The sequence below is a fragment of the Nothoprocta perdicaria genome, unplaced genomic scaffold (assembly GCF_003342845.1).
Source record: "Nothoprocta perdicaria isolate Ctin4 unplaced genomic scaffold, notPer1 scaffold_45, whole genome shotgun sequence".
In the NCBI taxonomy this organism is placed as follows: Eukaryota; Metazoa; Chordata; class Aves; order Tinamiformes; family Tinamidae; genus Nothoprocta; species Nothoprocta perdicaria.
Window position 1 is genome coordinate 4,363,668 of NW_020455699.1, and position 19,062 is coordinate 4,382,729.

General features: G+C 39.1%; 1 protein-coding gene across 2 annotated transcripts in view; it reads right to left on the reverse strand.

Moving 5' to 3' along the window:
- The window catches only part of SYK (spleen associated tyrosine kinase), a 28,558-nt gene extending 11,306 nt beyond the window's left edge, over window positions 1-17,252 (reverse strand). For both annotated transcript variants that reach the window (XM_026046575.1, XM_026046574.1), the window contains exons 1-5: window positions 16,839-17,252; window positions 15,180-15,340; window positions 7,141-7,279; window positions 5,594-5,675; window positions 5,154-5,203 (exon numbers count right to left, since the gene is read on the reverse strand). In XM_026046575.1, the coding sequence (XP_025902360.1) occupies window positions 5,154-5,203; window positions 5,594-5,675; window positions 7,141-7,279; window positions 15,180-15,340; window positions 16,839-17,252 (846 nt within the window). The remainder of the gene's footprint in view (window positions 1-5,153; window positions 5,204-5,593; window positions 5,676-7,140; window positions 7,280-15,179; window positions 15,341-16,838) is intronic.
- Window positions 17,253-19,062: the final 1,810 nt, after the last annotated feature.

The following is a 19,062-nucleotide window of genomic DNA, read 5'->3' on the forward strand; positions in this document are numbered from 1 at the left end:
CTATTTTGCAAGAAATAATTTCTCTAAGGAGTTAAGTGATCTTTTGCACATGGTAAATTCAGTTCATTATATTTTTACAGCAACAGGAACTCCTAMTGCCTGACCTGGCAGCTAGCTGTACCCTCTTGATAGTAATAATGCTTAATTTAAATAATTATATTTGGACTGCAAATGACTTCTTAGAGGAAGGAATATTTTAAAAGCTAAAAAAGGACAGTAAATAGTAGCAATCAAAACTTAGACTGCACTCATTGTGCTTGCATTTGTTAATATTCTCTGGTAAACAAATAAAATACTGGAATAGTGAAGAGAAAAACCAGGAGAATGTCCTGGTTCACAGCTTCACTGCAATATCAACAGCGAATTTTACGCTCATATTAAAAGCTCTTCTCCAATTTTAAATACTTTTGGGATAATGTCCAAGGAGAAAAATAAAAAAAAAAAAACCTCAAAAGTCAGAGGGAATCAAAACCAAAGACACCTTAAATCACATTATGGAGTCTCTGGGTGAAAGACAAGAAGAGCTTTAGTCTGCATATGGCACTGCTAACAGGAATACTAAGGATTTATTCTCCATATTCTGCATGTAGACAATACCCCCTAATACAGATTTCAAACACAAGGTTGTTCGTTTGCTGATGCGGCATATCAAAATCACTGCAGTGGGGATGTCCATATGACAGGGAAGGCAACAAGACCTACAATTCTGGTATCTTGCCTGGAAGCCTCTGGGTGCATTCTGGGAAAAAGTAACATTATTTCTTTGCTTCTTACCGGCTCATTGGCAAATTCTACAAAAAACACTTTCCTGAGGTTGTAAATCACAGTTCAAGCCCTCATGAGCTAACAGCTTGGAGATATATTAGCTGAATAGGCAGTCTAGTCTGCATTCTACTATCTAGCAAATGGTATTTCTACACTGGCCATCCACCTTCTACCTTCAAAGCAACTGGAGATTGGGGAAGTTCTCTACTAAGGCTCTGGAATTTAGCAGGTCTTATTTAGGCAGTTGCTGTTTTTATGCAAAGGTGTTGATATGTGAGAACCTGGCAATGCTACCTGAAGTCTTTGAACTCCATAAACAGCAATATTAACGTAAAAATTTCCACTTAACATTTTTATCTTTATATTATATGAAAGTACCTTCGAAAGCAGATTTGTTTTCAAGAACTCCTAAAGAGACAACAGAATTCAGATTTCAGTTTTAAGTAAGTGCTTTTCCTTTTATCCATCATGACAAGTCTTAAATCTACTGAATAGATTATCAGTCCCTAAAATATTAATGGCTGTGTATTGAACTGCTCACAGGAGAAAGTGTATTTAAGTCAACTATCTCTGAGAAAAGTACACATTTAAGGGTGGAATTAATCTCATTTACATCAGCTATCGAAAAGCAGGCATTTAGTCTTGGGTAATCACTACGACCACTTCTCAACAGGAAAAAAAAACAACAAAAACCAGCTACTTACCGATGGAAAGCCATAGCACCACTCTGAGACACTTTTGGTATAAAGTGACATGTGGATGAGTATGTATCTCTCTTCCTCCAAAATGTGACTATAGTGAGGCTAGCCGATTTGTTAAGGCCAGCTGTCTCATTTGAGATTATTAGTATTGATCAGAATGAATCACCCATTGTTTGCAAAACACTGGGTGTTTTATATCTGTAAAGCATTGAGAAGAACTGGGATTGTATCACTGCAAAGGCATTGATGAAAAAGAGAAGAATTTGGCCCATTTTCTTTTATTGAACAGTCCTAAATGTCAGTCAATTTGGTCAGATGCATGGTTTCTTGTTATTTCTTTGGGAAATTTAACTACCTGAAGTAGGWGTTTTAAGGGTTTCATACATTTACTTTTCGTGTGTGTTGAAACTGCTGAATGTTCTGTTGACCACCTGACATATGTAATGCTCCTTCACTGAATGTGCTTGCCACTACAACCTTGTATGTGTAGATGGTGTGCATGCAGTCTGACGTGCTTCAACTTTGTCTTTGTAAATGACTCAGAGAGTCATTTAAGGTAACTTTGAGATAACATTTCAAAAAATATTGATAATTTGGGGAGTGGAATACATTTTGGTCTGTAATTTCCACTGATTTTCAAAGGCATCTGATGTTCAGAAAGAGAGGGTATAAGAATGCATGCTTAAGGGACCTATGAAGACTCATAGGATTTATATGACCTAAATTATTTAGAATCATAGAATGACAGAATGCTTAAGGTTGGAAGGGACCTCAGAGGTCATGGAGTCCAACTCCCCTGCACACGCAGGGTCACCCAGAGCACGKGGCACAGAGCTGCATCCAAGCGGGTTTTAAAGATCTCCARAGAAGGAGACTCCACAACCTCTCTGGGCAGCCTGTGCCAGGGCTCTGTCACCCTCACTGTCAAGAAATGTTTCCTTAGGTTCCTGTGGAACTTTTGGTGCCTCAGCTTGTGGCCGTTTCCTCTAGTCCTATCACTGGCCAACACTGAAAAGAGGCCGCTCCCTCCTCCTCACTGCCTCCCTTGAGGTATTTAGACACGCTGATCAGGTTCCCCCTCAGCCTCCTCTTCTCCAGGCTGAACAGGCCCAGCTCCCTCAGCCTTTGCTCAYAGGGCAGATGTTCCAGGCCCCTGATCATCCTGGTAGCCCTGCGCTGGATTCTCTCCAGCAGCTCCACATCCCTCTTGTACTGGGGAGCCCAGAACTGGACACAGCACTCCAGATGTGGCCTCACCAGGGCTGAGTAGAGGGGGATGATCACCTCCCTCGACCTGCTGGAGACGCTCTTCTTAATGCACCCCAGRATCCCGGTGGCCTTCTTGGCCACCAGGGCACACTGCTGCCTCATGGTCATCTTGTCGTCCACCATGACGCCCAGGTCCCTCTCTGCGGGACTGCTCTCCAGCAGGTCCATCCCTAATCTGTCCTGGTGTCCGGGGTTATTCCTCCCCAAGTGCAGCACCCTGCACTTGCCCTTGTTGAACCTCATGAGGTTTCTCACTGCCCAGTCGTCCAGTCTGTCCAGGTCCCTCTGGATGGCAGCACAGCCCTCAGGGCTATCAGCTACTCCTCCCAGTTTGGTATCGTTGGCAAACTTGCTGAGGGAGCACTCCAGCCCTTCATCCAGGTCGTTAATGAATAAATTGAACAGGACCGGACCGAGAACTGATCCCTGGGGGACACCACTAAGTACAGGCCTCCAGCTGGACTCCGTGCCACTGACTACCACTCTCTGCACCCTGTCACTGAGCCAATTCCTAATCCACCTCCCTGTCCACTCATCTATCCCACACCTTTCGAGCTTGCCCAGGAGGATGCTGTGAGGGACGGTGTCAAAAGCCTTGCTCAAGTCCAGATAGATGACATCCACCACTCTGCCCTCAGCTAGTCACTCCTTCATAGAAGGCGATCAGGTTAGTGAAGCAGGATTTCCCCTTGGTGAATCCATGCTGGCTACTCCTGAGCACCTTCTTCTCCTCCACGTGTCTAGAGACAGCAGCCAGGATGAGCTGTTCCATCACTTTCCTGGGATGGAGGTGAGGCTCACCGGCCTATTGGCCCGGGTCCTCCTTCTTGCCTTTTTTGAAGACTGGAGTGACGTTGGCTTTCTTCCAGTCCTCYGGCACCTCCCCCGTTCTCCAGGACCTTCCAAAGATGATGGCGAGCGGCTTGGCTGTGACATCCGCCAGTTCCCGCAACACTCTGGGGTGCATCCCATCAGGGCCCATGGATTTGTGGGTGTCGAGKCTCCCTAGATGCTCTCTGACCCACTCTTCCTCTACCCAGGGCAAGCCTTCCTCYCTCTGGCTCWCTTCRTGTGTCCCTAGGGCCTRGGATTCTAGAGGGCTGCCCCTGACAAACACCGAAGCAAAGGCAGCATTCAGCAGCTCTGCTTTGTCCGTGTTTTCCGTAACCAGGGTACCCACCCCATTCATTAGTGGACCCACGTTCTCTCTGACCTTCCTCTTGTTGTTAATATATTTGAAAAAGTTTTTCTTGTTACTCTTAACATCCCGTGCCAGATTTAGTTCCAAGCGTGCCTTGGCTTTCCTTGTAGCATCCCTGTATTCCCTGACAACTCTCCTGTATTTCTCCCAAGGGGCCTGTCCTTTCTTCCACATTCTGTATACTGCCTTCTTCTGCTGGAGTTTTGCCAGGAGCTCCCTGCTCATCCACGCAGGTCTCCTGCCCCCTCTGCCTGACTTCTTACACACAGGGATGCACTGCTGCTGGGCATGGAGGAAATGCCGCTTGAAAACTAACCAGCTCTCCTGGGCCCCTCTTCCTTCCAGAGCCCTAGTCCATGGGATCTTTCCCAGCAGGTCTCTGAAGAGGCTAAAGTTGGCCCTCCTGAAGTCCAGGGTGGCAAGGCTACTAACTGCCCTGCCTCCTCCTCGTTGGAGCCTGAACTCCACCAGCTCRTGRTCACTGCAGCCAAGGCTCCCCCCCACCTTCACATCTCATTTGTTTCTGTAATGTGAGATAGAATCAATAACAGAGAAGCACCTAGACAATTTAGCTACCTAGATGACAGACAGGTTTTCTGGAAGATGTGAAACAATTATGTTAAACTCCCTACTTCAGTTTAGACCAGTTAAAACTGAATGAGATGTTTTGTATCATGCCTCAGGTGGCTCTTCATGAATAGGACTACTGAGGTTTCCAAAAGCTTTAATATACTACTGTTGGTCTTTCCTCACATCTTTTGAAGACTCATTCTATGCCTCTGGAGATAACAATTTATATAATTATATCAATTTAATGAAAGAAAGGTTTGGTTTTTTTTTTTTTGCAATACATACAATTAAAGTTCAAATAGTGAAAACATTGTAATACTTTTCCATAGTTTTAAACAAAACTCTCTAACTAAAATTTTTATATCAAATCTTAGTGAAGGAATCATTTTGCATACGAAACATTCAAACATAGYATAAAACACATTCACAGAATTCACAGAATTAAATGATGAATCGCTCAGGGCAAAACTAATGAAAGAAATGTTAATGGAATAGGTTAAACTTATTCTTTCCTATCTATTGCTTATTTAACAGTACCTAGAAAAAAAGATTCACTCCTGCAGTAATACCCATGCATTAGAATTCCTAATGTGCAAAATTAAGTCCTCTGAAATTAACATTATTGCTATACCAAGACCTAGTCTTACCCTGAGAGGGGCTCCATGATGTGGAGGACGAGTGTCAAAAACAATATTATCTGCAAAGGAGCCAAATACAGAAAGATATTGAGCAGGATGGGAAGTTTACTGTAAGAAGAAATAATTTTACATTGGGAAATTAACTTCTTTGTTTTTAAATCATATTGCAATGCTTCTCCTGATTCATCTTCTTTACTTTTGCATCCCATGTCTGAGATTTAATGCCACAGCAGCAAAATATGTATAATGTCTTAGTAATGATTTAGAGGAATAGAGAAATCCTATCCTCTATCAGCATGGCACTGGCATATAGACAAAAAAAAGAGAGAGGAAACTTTTATATTCTTATATAAAATTTAATTTAAATCTACAGTAATATGCACCCAACTACATGGAAAGTGGAAAAAAAGTGGTCATAATAGGAATATAAAGTACAAATAATAACTCACCATTTTCTGAACCAAGTCGTGAACAAGGAATGGTAAGAACCCTTAATAATCCATCCGGTTTGTACGAATAATGTTCCACTAACTACCAAAAGAAGAGAAAGAAGAGGGAGAGAGAGAGAAAGAGAAATAGAGAGATGAAAAAGTAACATCAGTATAAGTAATTTGCTTCTTTAAAATTGTGGACATATGTGCAGTAATTGGTATATATTGCAGCAAGTCAACTGGATGTACAGCAGATCTTTAGCGCACATATTCATGTCGTATTCAGTTCTTTCTTACATAGCTTTTGAGGTAGTTTTGTGGCTGAATCTAAGGAATCCTAAGGAATCTTAGGAAATCTAAGGATTTATCTAAGGAACAGGATTTATGCAACCCAGTACTCTGTGCTCAGGTCGTTGCTTGGCTAAACTATTTTGTAACTGTGAGTAAATTACTTCATTTTATATCTCTAATTTCTCTATTTCACTCTTCCTTGTTTTTTTCCCCAGATTTTTTTTTTTCGTTAATAAAGRTAGGCCACATTGCAGTGTGCAGGGATTATGCAAATATAAAAAGTATTTTGGCACCTCAAAATCACGCTATGATGTAAATAGTTAATATGAAGTTTCTAGCACTARCGGTTATTGCCACATGTTTTTCTGTATTGTCCTCCTCACCATGTATTTTGCTATTTTATCAGAGGAAATTAATGCTGTTCTGCTCCTGTGGATTTGGCAGTCCACAAGTGAAACATTCAAAAAATATACTAAATTATCATGGCTGCTCTCAAACTCACAGGAACTGCAGGAATGACATGGATATTTATAGAAAAGGCCAAGAGCTGTTATACAGAGGTTTCATTTTATGACACACTTTATTTGTTTAAATAGAATATTAAGCAAGAGCACACAGCAAGTTTGTGCATTTTCTTCAGCATTTTCAGATTACCTCCTCATTTCCGTAGGACTCAGTTTTATTACTATGACACAGTCAGCTATCCATTCCTTGACTGCTCAATTTTGCCCAATATTCAGCCATGTTTTGGTGGTAACCCTTAGTAAACAATGCTATACCTAGCATTAGCTAGCATATATCATAGCTAGGTAACAGCTATATCTAGGTTATATCTAGCTTTATCTAGGGAACTTCAGAGGTAAGGAGTTTAGTGTGTGTAGAGCATCCTATTTCTTACTATCATAAAGGACATTAGTGAAAGACTGTACCTTTAATAGCTATTATTAATTATGGTTACTTACAAATGCAAGCAGTCATCCATTCTGAGGAAACAGCAGTTCACTCAATAATAATTACAGCAATTTTAAACTTAGCCAAGCTGTAGCAACTTAAAAATGATTAAAATCTGTATATTTGCATAACTTTCTATATTAACACAGATTCCTCTCATATACAAAACCCACAAAACATTGGAAATATATGGCAAGTTACCATCAAAACATGTTGGTATTTAGCTAACAACTGTTGATGCACAGTAAAGTAAAACAAACCACCCAGGTGAGGATATATGGAAACATGATGACATATACCCAAGTGATTTAAATGTAACAGACCTGCCAAAGGGTGTCAAATCTTTTCCCTTCTGGTATGGAGAGCTTTCCTGTCTTATCTCTGTCAATACGGTAATGCAGTACTTTTCCATCATTGAGCAGACACAGGGCATAAGAACCATTGTTGTCCCTTTCTCTGATTCTGTAAGAGGAAGAGGAGAGATTGTCACGGTTATGCTTTACTACCAATGAACTCAGGGAATAAAGATTTTTTTTTTTTTACATCACTCTGCTATAAATTTCCCAAGTAAGAAAAAGAGCAACATACACTGCAGCCAATTGAGAACTTTTGGCAAAACTTTTCATTTAATTTTGTTAGCGCTGTTTGCTTTCAGATAGAATTCCTGAAAGGTCCTACTTTTTCCTCCCAAATGGCAAATGGATGGAACAGAAAATCCACCATGTGGAGCTCTTTGCTAGGCAGTTCCAACAGCAAAGAACAAAGTGCTCACTCAGCAAGGAAGCACATCAAAGCTTGCGCACTACAGGTCTCTACAGCCCACGGAAGTCAGAGACCCGGATCCAGCACATTAAGTCCTACTTCATTTCTTCTACAGTTGGTCTTCATTTAAAAACAACAGATAAGTGTATATATTAAGGCTGGACTTCTCTCCCTTATATTTTAGTTTGAAACATGGAAATGAGAGTGAGGGCAGAAGATAAAATGTTAAAAGAATACAATGTTGAACACAAGGAAAATCTTTCTTTGWGCATGGTAACAGCTTGTGGTTTACATCATTAGAAGTCTGCAGTTAAAGTGACATGGCTGGGAACTGAAAATAAACCACACATTTCTATAGCCACCTATTTTGTAATTTCTTTAACAACACTAATATATTGACATAAATTTCACATGAAATTCACATTCACAGTTCGTATGGCACTGGCTTATGCAACTAGTCCAAATTTGACTAGGAAGAGATCATGGACTGTATTATAAAACCTTGTCTAAAATTTGCACCAGGATGGATGGAAAATGGGAGATCTGGAATCAATATCTGCAGCTTGCATATTTGTTTAAAATGTACTCAGGGCTAGCTCACATTGAGGTCAACATCTTCCGGTGACTAGAACCAGAGGAAAGATTTGCTACTAGCTCCATCACACGCAGCCTGACATGTCTACATTTAAAAAATAGTCTTTTGTTTTTAATTTGTGTTGCCTGTGTTCAGTTGCTGCTCGCTGAGTGAAAGTGAAAGCTAAATGGAGTTTTCTGGAATTAGTTTTTCTTCTGGAAAAAAACAAGACTTAACCACAACAAAACATTTCTTATTGCAGCACTGATAGAAAGCCACTCACTTTTCCATTGACTTTGCCTCCCCTTCTCTTCATGCTTCCATTTTACTACTGGTATGTGACAGATGAGGCAGGGCCTTCAGAGTCCCAGACAAGCCAGTTGGTAACTGATTCAATCAGTGACCTCCAGGATCTCTCTGGGGAAAATGGCAGCTCAGATTCAAACTCAGTAAATGTTTGAAGTCGCTAAAACAGCTGAACCCGAATTTTAATCTCCCCCAAGGAAACACTCCGAGGACATCTCTCAGCAAGATTTGAGAAAAATGCTTTCAAAATCCAAGGATTTTGACAAGAATGAAGACCTTTGAGGCCAACTTCATCTGTCAGGCATTTTTTTCAGATTGCACATGGAAATTCAGATTAGCTGTCATTATGTGCATTACCAGTTAGTACCTACAGAAAACTGAGCTACATCACACCAAGTATACACGGTTAATTACTATGATGAGGCTAAAACATACTGAATAAGTTTTTGAAAGCTCTGAAAAGAAATATAGCAGACTCACTAAGGTGWCTGGACGCTTTGCTGGTGCAATATTAGTGCTTGACATCACATCTGCAGAGATTGCCAAAGCAAGCAATGCTCCTTAGATGACTCACTCAAGCCTAAACTAAACAGGGTTTGYTTCATCTGAACTCCTCACACAACTAATTTTCAAGTAAGGTGATTCTTGTTGATGAAGGTGTGAACAGGACATTGGCCAAAGGAAGAGGAAAGTAGAGGGKTTTTTTTTCTGAAACCAAAGTATCTTGCCTACTGCCCCTAAAGCAACTTGACACACCCTGTGGTTTTTCAAGGCAAGCAGGTATTTTCTGAGCACGCTTATTTCCTGTACTGACTGACCAGTGGAGAGCAGCAGATTCTGTTGAAATGAAGAATAACTTTTACTTTGTCTGCCTTTGTCCTAGATTTATAGTGAAAAAGATTTCAAAAAATATTTTCCGAATAGGCAACATTGTCTCTGAAACACAAATAAAATGCCACTTCATTGAATTCAGACCTCTGCCCAAAATAAAATAGGTGTAAGATTATAAAAATGCAATATACAGCTTCCCAGCACTTTCCCAGAAGTTTCCTTCTTGAATCACAGGATGAATCAGACATGATTAGCTGACAAAATTGCTTTCCATTTGCAGCAGTTGTTACTATCAAGGTAGGTACCCTGAACATTTTTAACAGTACAGATCTCAGTGGGAGAACACAGTCCTGACTTTTTTTAGGAGTATGGTACAAATCCAGGCAAACTTGTGAGTATCCACAGCAGGATCTGAGCAGAATGCAAGTTTGTAAGGTCATAATTAYATATCTGCACTCCTCCTTGAACCAGCTATCTAGTGATGACATCTGGAATTCACAGTCACGGCAACTTCTGCCTGATTTGAGTGTATGAACAAAACATTTTCCATTCTACATCCATGCTTGACCAGTGCTCAAAGAAGCTTTGTTCTCTTGCGGTTATGATCCAGGACGTGTCTTCTCTAGTTATGCCCCATCAGCACCAGCACAACTTGGATCCCTACCAGCTACAGCAGGAGTCCCTGTTATCACTCACAACAAGCAGAAGCTCCAAGTAACCAGCTAGGCCCTATTTTTGGCAATCAGAGACCTCACTTATCCTAAAAGCCTCGCCACAGAACTTAGTGTCACAATCCAAATCAAAATTTTAACTGTCTCTGCTTACACAGACTGTCATGTGCCAGGGTTCACAATTTCATTTTGGCTTTGTAACCTGTGATAACGGCTTTCCAGGTTATGTTAATCCTCAAGAACTCCAGCTAAGGATGTAGTATTAAGTACTCAATTACTGATGCAAAAAACAAACTGAAGAAAAAGATTGCTCAAACAGAAAGGTAACGAACTGAAACATGCTTGAATTGAAAACAGCGTGATCTTGACATCTCCTGATAGTGCTGGCAGTGTTACTCAGGGTCATTGTTAGGTTTGGGGGCTTTCTCACTAAATGCTTATTTCATCCTATAAAAAGTCATCATTTGCGGAACAGTGAGAGAAAAAAATATCCAACTGCACTAGGTGCTTTTAAAATGCTCTGCAACAAAGTACAGCATATACAAAGCAGTAACTAAAATTCTTAATTAAGCAAAAGCTACAGACTTATGAAAAAAAAATAGGACAGATGAAGCCATTGGTGAAATAATCATCCACTCTTCCATCTTACGCCATTGCACAGAGCTACAGAGTATAAGAGAAAAAAAAAAACAAGATAACAGACACTTAGAATGTCCTTCATTCACTAAAATAATGAACAATTTCAGTGGGAACGCTTTTGTGGGTTTATAGACATACTAAAGTCAAGCACTGATGTATGTTAGTTTTTTAACATATACATTTCAAAACAACATTGTTTCCTGAATACAATGGTGTGAGAAAGTTTAGTCTTGGCCCTTCTTTCCTCACTTAGTAACATGTTTCTTCAGGCTAAAATCCTGACATTGCCAAATCCTCCTCAAACTCCAGCCTTCACCTCATTGTCTCCCCTTAGTTGCATCTTCCTTGTAATGTTACTTGCAACACAGTTATTTATTATCTCTTTGAGGATCAGCAGCACACTGAACATGGGAAGTCTGAGGGAGATAAGGAATCAATTCAGCGAAATCTCTAATAGGAATATACAAGAAGAAAATGGGTTGACTGCAGTCTTCATGCATGCTATTATTTCTCTCCTGCTTGGGTTTGCACTCAGAATTGTTTCAGAAACATCAGCAGATCACAGAACTGAAGACACAGCTCAGCTGCATGCTGCCACGATCTAAATTGCAGTCTGATACTTGGTAATGGTAATCTGGTAATCTTGGTAAGATTACCATGCCAAACTACACAGTCAATGCACTACAATGATGAAACACCTTAGCAAGCAGGCCTGCATCACRAGAGCCTATTTTGGTGGTGTCCCCCTGCCAGCACAATATGCTAAGCTTCCTCCAAACCAAAACATACAGTATTTTTTTTTTGTAGGGTTGCTTCTGCAACATGGTCTTTTCTTGGTAGCTATCTCAGTTAGAGATCATGGTCTTTTCTCACACCTCTGACCGAGCTCCAGGCCAAAGCACACAGGCTGAGATAGTCCTGAGAAGCCTTGGCCCTGCTGCAGCCCTCTGCAAGCCACACACACACAGCTGCAGATCAAGGGGCAGCTCTCACAACTGTGGCCATCATGGGGACTCAGCATCTCCAGGAACATGGTGCACAGGCCATTTCACTTTTTACCTTGGAAAATGCTTACAGTCATCTTCTAAACCTAACTGCTTCTTTGCATTTTGATGATAAGCTTCATCAGTAAATACGGTTTCTGAATCAAGGCTGCATTTAGTAGGATAATTCTTCTCACGTCTGATGTGAACAATGCCCAGTCCGATTCATACATATACACATAATAAAGAAAGATGTARATAAAAAAGGGTTCTGTAAGATAAATGGTCCTCCTAGCTCAGTAAGTTCTCTGGCAGGTGGTAATGACTGGAAAGAGATAATAAGAGTAATGCAAACATAGAAARCCCTGTATATCAGTGTCTCCTAGGGACAACTGTGCTTTACACCTTRTTCCTTTGAAATGATTTTACTACTGCTAACTATGGTGACGTATAAAAGATAGCTCGGTCTCTTAGAGGACATGAGGTACCGTGATGAGTTGTGCCGTAACACATACTCATGGTCTGAACTAGTCTTGTCATTTTGGCATGTTTAGTCATACACTGAAAATATTCCTATGGTACTAAAACTTCTTCTTTTCTTGCTCCCCTGTTGATGTTTTATGTGAATTACATGTGACTATGAACACATAGAAGTTGCATGAAACCAAGCTGCTGATTATGTGATACATTCACCTATAGTTTCCTAAAAGTTGAATTTTTATACTTAATGACTTTTATGAATATTGTCTTTCTTCAGGCTTCACAATTTCTTCATGTGGTTTTTAACACACATGAAAGTTCACATGTTCATATAGCTAAAATAGTTTAGCTATTTAGTATTGATGATAAACCAAGATATTCCAAGAACTGCACTCATCACAGTTCTTTCCTAAATAAAATTACTTAATTCCTGCACACTCACACTTACATGGATGACATCAGCAATATGACCTATGACAGTTTAAATAATTACAGAATACAGTGATCAAAATTACGTCCCATCCTAGACAAAGCTGCATGAAACAAATAGAGTCTATCCAAATAAGAACAAGGAGCCCTAAAGAGCACAAAAAGTAATGTTAACAGTTAATGAAGCTGAGAGAGGCTTAGGACCTCAGCCAAGTTCTCTACTTCCAGTCACTCCTCCTCTCATTTTAGAGGTAGCTTATTTTGGTTCTATTCTGCTGCTCCTAGTTTTTGCTCCAAAGTTACAGTTACAGTTTCCATGATTTTTTTTCCTGGAAATGGTGGATAATCCTTGCAATTTCACATTTGCCATTGTTTCTTCTACTTAGCTTTGGAAACAAATGCTGTAGCCCCTGTACATGTTCTTGCACTGATATTTCAGTTGTGATAAAAGTCTTAGAGTCTTGAAAACTCCTGGACAAAACACCCCAGTTAACTCACTGCTCTTCCAGTTGCTTGGAGAACAGGGTAAAGTGTTAGATTTCTGATTCTGTTCCTGACATTCTGAACTGTCATCAGAAATCTTTCCAACTATTTTTATATTGATTATGCACAAAAATAAATCTAGATTTAATAATCCTGTAATGTTGCAAGATGCTACCAAAAAAAAATCTAATTGTTAGATGTGTTAGAGATTCCCATACTGGCTTTTATGTCAAGACAGATCATACAGCTAGCAGATTTCTGGKTGAATAAGCTTTATTCTAGCCTTCCAAAATTAATTTTCCTCCCATAATAAACAAGATGATGTTGGTCACAGCACTTAAATCAGACCTGCTCAAAGACGTGCTGAACACTTTTGGAGAATCTAGATTCCCTTTATCTTTCAGTTTCCAGTCTGCTCTCTGACTTCTAYTTGTGCCAAGTGAACTTCTTTTAGATATGTAATAGAAGTCTACTCTACCATTAGCTGCCAGGCTTGAAAGTCTCAAACAGCATGAAAAAAACAAGAAAATAAAAAAACACAATCTGTGAACTGATGCATTCACAGCATTCAGTCCRCAGATGTACAGAAGATTGTACACATGCTCCTATTCGATAAGGAAAAAGTACCTGCCTGCAATCTAAGACAATKCATCTTTCTAGCACTCATGACAATTGTGCTGCTACTTCTTCAGCTAGCTAACAAATGTATGGCTGTTTCTCTGTCTCTACCAGATTAGGCAAACCATTACAGGAAGCAGAAAATGGTTCTGAATTAGAAAATGCTTTCTTATTTGCTAAGAGCTGCTAGGTCGACCCAACTGGGAGCTAAATCGTGTACAGAAAATAACAGAGGAACAACCGATTACTTTTCTTGTTGATCCTGCTGCTATGTTATGGGTTGGATGAAAGTGCTACCCCTGTTTATTGTCAATAAGCAGTGAGAGTGCTTGAGAGTGAACAGCAGCCGAACACTTAAGTTCTAAAAACTGCCGATAGGCAACCTATAAAAAGACAGTTACAATGCTTGAAAGCACCTATCAACGCAAAAGTAAACAGTGCCATCCTTAAAATATGGGCCCAAGCTGAACATACCAACAGCTACAGTTTGATACTACCCAAGTTTCAACAGTGCTTGCAATGGTTTAAACAGTCTTAATGCTAGCATTTGCCCTCTGGGTAATCTACCTGACCTGAAATAAACCTTTTGAAGTTCAACAGAACCACCTACAATGTACATCCATGGGCATGGACAGTCTCACAGAGGAATGTCTGACTGCTTCCTCCATAGGTCACCAAATGGCAGTTTTGGAGCTGTTGGCAATGATCTGTCTGGGTTATCTCTCAGGGACACAGAAAAATGCTGGTTTTTTTTTTCCACTTAAAACTCTATTAATCTATTCAGAACTGTACGGATGCTCAGAAAATGTTAAGAAAAGACCAGGGTCTAGAAAGGAGACTTTAAGTATTAAGTCTGCTATAAAAAAAAAAACTACCACCATTCACTCAAACACCACTCTCATTTTAAGGAAACATTTGCTTTCTCTGCCCAAAAAACGTAAAATTTTGATTTTTTTCAATCATGATTTTCCTAAAGAAAGACGTTTTGTTATAAAATTTTGATTAGCTCCAATGCTCACAAGATGATAGAGATGACTCTTTGATGGCTGCTAGGCACCAGCTTAAATGACATATTTTTGCTCACAAATTCTAGGAAAGAGGTTGTGTATACATACAATGGTCACAAAATTGAATCATTAAGGTAAATGAGATKTCTTCTACTGTTTAATTGCAAAACTAAGCAATAATTTTGCAAAAAGCATTGTCCCAGGAAAAATGACAGTTAGGGATACCAAAAGTTGCTACCCTAGATACTTACTATTTTAACTGCTTTGAAAGGACACTAAGTACTGTTTTTTTTCTTGACTCTGGGCTTTCTGATGCTGCATTTAGAATTAAACCTAACACTTCCTGAAGAAAAGGTGACTCCTGCTTTTAGCATGGTTTCCAGCCTTAAGTTAAGTGAAAACTAATCTTGGAGACATTTGCTTAATATAGAAATGATAAGCTTCATGTCTTGCTATATTGAGGTTCACTGAGTGTGAGTAGGCTGTTCTTTTGACAGACTCTTGCTTGAGATTACTTCATGGAAACTGTATACAAATACTGCTGGTAAATAGCAGTAGCAGCAAAAGGAAAGTACTCACAGAAATTTTCCATTGCTTTTTAACCCTATAAGGATACGATGTTCTGATTCTTCCCGAGAGATCTTTCCATGGAACCAAGGCATCTTCTCATGGGCTGTAGTGGCAATCAGTTTCTCCAGCTGAGGTTTTTGACTAATGATAGCTTGTTCAAGAGCATCACCCTGGAGGGAGGGAAAAAATCAACAAAAGGACAGTGAAACTGTTTTTACAATAAAAACACTACAGGYAAACTCACAATGTTGGATTGCTTTGGGAGGCATCCAAAAACAGCAAATAATTATTTGTTTCTAGTTGCTATAGAAATATTGAAACAGCAACTAACATTGTATAATCTAAACATGGTAAAGCTGATATTCTTCCTTTGTCTCTAATATGAAACAGAAGGAAAAATAATCAGTAAATCAAGCCCTTAATCAGCATCAATTGAAAATTATGTTGTGCTTTTATGTTAATGAGATATAACTAAATATATTTTCAGTGTCACTCTGAAAATGTAAACCCCCCCCATATTACTTCTCCTGAGGCAGAATTCAAATATAAATTGAACAAGCACAAGATGCTTCATATTGCTGCAACATAGCAATATTAAAGATGGCAACACCAATTTCCCAAAAGCAGGCAGGACATTTCCAATTTTAAAGTTAATTAAATTAATGTTTTAGGTATAATCTAAACATCTCTATACTCACCTATAATCCATCATTTCTAAATTTGTCCCAACATTTCAGGGTATACCCCCCAGTTTCGTCAAGTTTCATCTTGAATTCATCAACTTCTATCTAGAGCGGGCTCAAATTCAACAGAAAAATCTTTATAACTCAGCTGTAGTTGCAGTAAATGTAGTTGGAATGCCAGGTTTCTAGTTTGAGAGTCACAAAAATTTTTGCATTGCTGGGATCAAAAGGGTGTTTGCTAATGCCGGAAGAGATGAAAAAGTGAGCCTAACTCTGAGAGACCATAACAGCAACTTGGAGCACCGCAAAGCTCTCTAAAATAATATTCCTATTGCAGCTTCCAGTTCTGTGTTTCTAAGTTAAAAATGACTTCTCCAGGAAAAAGGCAATCTTCTGGCATTGAACGCTCCTGCTTGACACATGTGATACCAACACAGAAGCGCAAGCAGTGCTTTGCAGTTAAGAAACAAGGTGGTATCTTGCTCACAATCTAAACAAGCATCAGAGAAACAATGAAGGTTGAGAGGGGAGGATGTAACACAAGTCTATGTGTGGCTGTGCTTGTCTGCAGCTACACACAAGCCAAGTATTCTCAGAATCAAAAGCAAATAGTTTCTCAATGCAAACACTTTTGCATTCATTAACTTTTATTTTTGGCCTATGTGGAAATACCAGTGGCACATGTTGTTGCAGTGGCAGGAAGGCTAGACTGGCCTCACACATTTTTAAAAATGATAAGCCGTGCCAAATTTCAGGAAAGTATACATCTACAGGCAAGTTACTGCAATATACTGGAGAGGGAATAAAAAAAAGAAAGCACGAAAGAAAGAAAAGAAACAATGGCTCAAAACATGAGCAATTATCACCTATTACAACAAACCTGAACTACTGCAAAACAGCAGCGGCAATTGGAAAAAAACACTACTACCTCTCCTTTTCCTCCCAATTCAAAGACTAGTTTAATGCAAAACTAATCYGAATTTACCTGCAGGTTCCAGGTTTGTTTGACATACTCTCTGATGAGGTTCTCTTTCAAATCTTCAAAAGGTCCTGTTTTGGGCTCCACTCCTGGTGGTCGGTTGAAAGGTTTCCTCAGCAGGCAGACAAGGCCATCGGCTTCTTCCGAGTGATAGTTAATAAGTTCAGCAGGACTTGCATGAGATTTTCCCCCTGTGATAGCGTATGAGCCACTCAGCTCTCTCTCAATTGTATAGTGATGAACTTTCCTTCCATGGGCCAAAGATAAGGCAAAGCCACCGAGGTAATTTCGACTTTGGCGGAGCAGGAACAGGCCATCGCTCACTCCTCCTTGCATCAGATACTCTTCAGCTTCCTCACGTGTAATATTGCCAAAGAAGTATGGCAGGTGATTAGCGGGGTTGGCTGGGTTAGAAGCCATGCTTATTTTCTTTCCAATGAGCAATTTAAGGCTTTATATCTGAAAGGAAAGAAAGCAATATGAGTATCAATTTAAAAAAAAACAGGGGTGAGGGAATAAACAACTCGCATGGCTGGCTGTTGAAACATGGTGTGTTGGTAATGTATTTCTGAAAAGCTTTTTGAAAATGTTTCTCCCTCTTAAGTATTAGTTAAAGCAGTTTCCTCTAACACAGTAATAGTTTCCTATAACTCTTTTCTCTCTTCTCTGGCCCTTGTCTAGACATACAGATTCCTCTAACATTTTACCTCAGTACCTCTGTTTATCCTGGTGTTTCAGCCTTGAGGTGTCTCCCAGTAAAAGAAATTAAATATGTAGGAAAGATTCAGTGAGAACAGTTCTTCATTCTAGTTTTGTTCCATTACAGTTTTCTCTATAATGGCTTTACAACTGGCTTATCCCACAATGTTTAAAAATCATTTTTAAAATATCCAATATTCCTGTCTCATAGATTTTTTCTTTTTTTTTCACAGAACACCACCTGTGCCATTCTGATAGTGGAAAAGAATGCAAACTAATACAATAGTGCCATTTTGAACAGCTTTCATTTTAAGTAGCTTATATTGAAATAATATAAAGATATACTACTGACAAAAATACAGATGGAAAAGATCAGCATCTCTGAAGAATAATAATTAAGACAATGTATATAGTTTAAATTCTTTCATTCCTAACATTAAAAATATCCTCTTTAATTTATATATTTCAAGCAGAATACCCAATGGCTTTGTACAATATTGCCTGTACCATGCTGCTCCTCTTGTGCTCTCTCTTTCCTAAGCTATCCCAGCCTCCATCTACACTGTAAGCAGAAAACTCATTTTCATTAAGACCAATATCAAGTTTACTCTGCCTGGACAACTAAATGTTGTGCAGAAATTTATCTCTTTCTTTATCTCTTTCAAATCACTGAAACAGAGACACCAAAATGCAAATTTAGGTTTCATTTTGTTATTATTGACATTTAAATAACTAGCTAATAGGTACAGGAAAGAATACCTTAGCTATTTGCTGTGAAAGTTTAGGTGAACAGGTAGTAAATAAGTTGGACATCATTATTTATGAAAGATTATTTGCAATTTTTTTTTGAAATCCACAACTTTAATTATTTGTTATCTTGAATCCACTCATTAAGTAATGAGTTGTTTCCTACAACATTATAGGTTTTTCATACTTTTTCCCAACAAATGCATCCAAAATGCAATCATATTTTCCACAGGAACAGTTATAGATCTTTACATCCATTTAGGAACAGTTCAACACCATCTTTCAATCTAGAAAGAATAATTTTTTGAAGGGAAAAAATCACTAAAGTGCTTGTGCATCCACAAACTTATCATCTGAAAATGACTTTCAGAGAATACATGAAAAGTTGAATACAACTAGCAGTATATCCCTGTATTGTATTATATATGCTTACTATATGATCTTTTCCCCTTAGGAAATATCTCACAAGTTCCATTTCAGAATTTTGATTTACTTGTCCTTTAAGTCTAGTTGTGAGAATCTAATTTTTACTCAGGTGTAGTCAGTACTGCATCTGACAGCCTCTCTTGTCTCTAAGTGGATTATCCAGACACAGGTTAACTAAGAAACTCTACAAGCATTACAAAAGAAAGCACTGTTGATTACAAAAGAAAGCACTGTGGGGTTTTTTATTATTTTTTATTTACAGGATCCCTAAATATTTTTTTTTCCACAATATATGTATACTAAATATATGTATACTAAATATTGGGAGGAATAACCCTGGACACCAGTACAGATTAGG